The following is a 1,961-nucleotide window of genomic DNA, read 5'->3' as shown; positions in this document are numbered from 1 at the left end:
TTGAAATATTTTGACAATTTCCGACGACGTCCAGGTGGTGGAATGTCTATTTTAAAAAGAAGCGAGAGTTTGTTATTTTTTGTGGTGGAATTTCTCAAAATGGCGGCGAGAGTTTATGAAGATTTTTATGATGATAGCGAGGATGATGTAAGGTAAATAAGACCTCTTTTACAAATATTAATACATTTTTCATGTATGTATTTTTATATCACGCACACATATACCAGCTATATATATGTGTGTGTGTGTGTGTGTGTGTGTGTGTGTGTGTGTGTGTGTGTGTGTGTGTGTGTGTGTGTGTGTGTGTGTGTGTGTGTGTGTGTGTGTGTGTGTGTGTGTGTGCGTGCGTGTGTGTGTGTGTGTGTGTGTGTGTGTGTGTGTGTGTGTGTGTGTGTGTGTGTGTGTGTGTGTGTGTGTGTGTGTGTATACATACATATATATATATATATATATATATATATATATATATATATATATATATATATATATATATATATATATATGGATGTTTCTCAGTAGGTTTCAAAGGGAATGATAATCACATGTACAGGCAACAAAAAATGAATTAATCAATTCAACAAAATTCATCTCAGTAATATACCTCTCTGAAAGCTGGCATTTTATACGCAGATAAAAAACGTTTTTAAGAATCTCAACATGAAAAAAACATGAAATGAATCATACAAATTCCATTTTCCAGAAGTATCTATCATCTACTTCCCTAGACAAAGTTCTTCCCCCTGAACGGTCATGCAAAGACACAGACATCTCCCGTTGCATATCATGAGTTGCATAATTACCCTCGTGTCTTACGCTAGGACCCCCATGACACCGGGTCCTGTTGCAGTGTCAGCTTCTCAATTGCATTATCTTCAAGGGAGTCGTTCGTCAGCTTATCAGTTGCATTATCTTCAAGGGTGTCGTTCGTCAGCTTATCAGTTGCATTATCTTCAAGGGAGTCGTTCGTCAGCTTATCAATTGCATTATCTTCAAGGGAGTCGTTCGTCAGCTTATCAGTTGCATTATCTTCAAGGGAGTCATTCGTCAGCTTATCAATTGCATTATCTTCAAGGGAGTCGTTCGTCAGCTTATCAGTTGCATTATCTTCAAGGGAGTCGTTCGTCAGCTTCTCAATTGCATTATCTTCAAGGGAGTCGTTCGTCAGCTTATCAATTGCATTATCTTCAAGGGAGTCGTTCGTCAGCTTATCAGTTGCATTATCTTCAAGGGAGTCGTTCGTCAGCTTCTCAATTGCATTATCTTCAAGGGAGTCGTTCGTCAGCTTATCAGTTGCATTATCTTCAAGGGTGTCATTCGTCAGCTTATCAATTGCATTATCTTCAAGGGAGTCGTTCGTCAGCTTATCAGTTGCATTATCTTCAAGGGAGTCGTTCGTCAGCTTATCAATTGCATTATCTTCAAGGGTGTCATTCGTTAGCTTATCAATTGCATTATCTTCAAGGGAGTCATTCGTCAGCTTATCAATTGCATTATCTTCAAGGGAGTCATTCGTCAGCTTATCAATTGCATTATCTTCAAGGGAGTCGTTCGTCAGCTTATCAATTGCATTATCTTCAAGGGAGTCATTCGTCAGCTTATCAATTACATTACCTTCAAGGGTGTCATTCGTTAGCTTATCAATTGCATTATCTTCAAGGGAGTCGTTCGTCAGCTTATCAATTGCATTATCTTCAAGGGAGTCGTTCGTCAGCTTATCAATTGCATTATCTTCAAGGGAGTCGTTCGTCAGCTTATCAATTGCATTATCTTTCGCGTTTTCAAGGGAGTCGTTCGTCAGCTTATCAACTGCATTATCTTCAAGGGAGTCGTTCGTCAGCTTATCAACTGCATTATCTTTCGCGTTTTCAAGGGAGTCGTTCGTCAGCTTATCAACTGCATTATCTTCAAGGGAGTCATTCGTCAGCTTATCAGTTGCATTATCTTCAAGGGAGTCGTTCGTC

At 39.1% G+C, this 1,961-nt stretch overlaps 1 protein-coding gene across 1 annotated transcript in view; it reads right to left on the bottom strand.

Moving 5' to 3' along the window:
- Positions 1-814: 814 nt before the first annotated feature.
- Positions 815-1,961, bottom strand: part of LOC138866591 (uncharacterized) — a 16,121-nt gene continuing 14,974 nt past the window's right edge. Inside the window, exon 3 of the mRNA XM_070139724.1 lies at positions 815-1,961. This exon is cut by the window's right edge and continues 1,359 nt beyond it. Coding sequence (XP_069995825.1) covers positions 815-1,961 — 1,147 coding nt within the window.

This window comes from Penaeus vannamei, chromosome 26 (genome assembly GCF_042767895.1).
Source record: "Penaeus vannamei isolate JL-2024 chromosome 26, ASM4276789v1, whole genome shotgun sequence".
NCBI lineage: Eukaryota > Metazoa > Arthropoda > Malacostraca > Decapoda > Penaeidae > Penaeus > Penaeus vannamei.
This window is presented reverse-complemented; position numbering and strand designations above follow the sequence as displayed.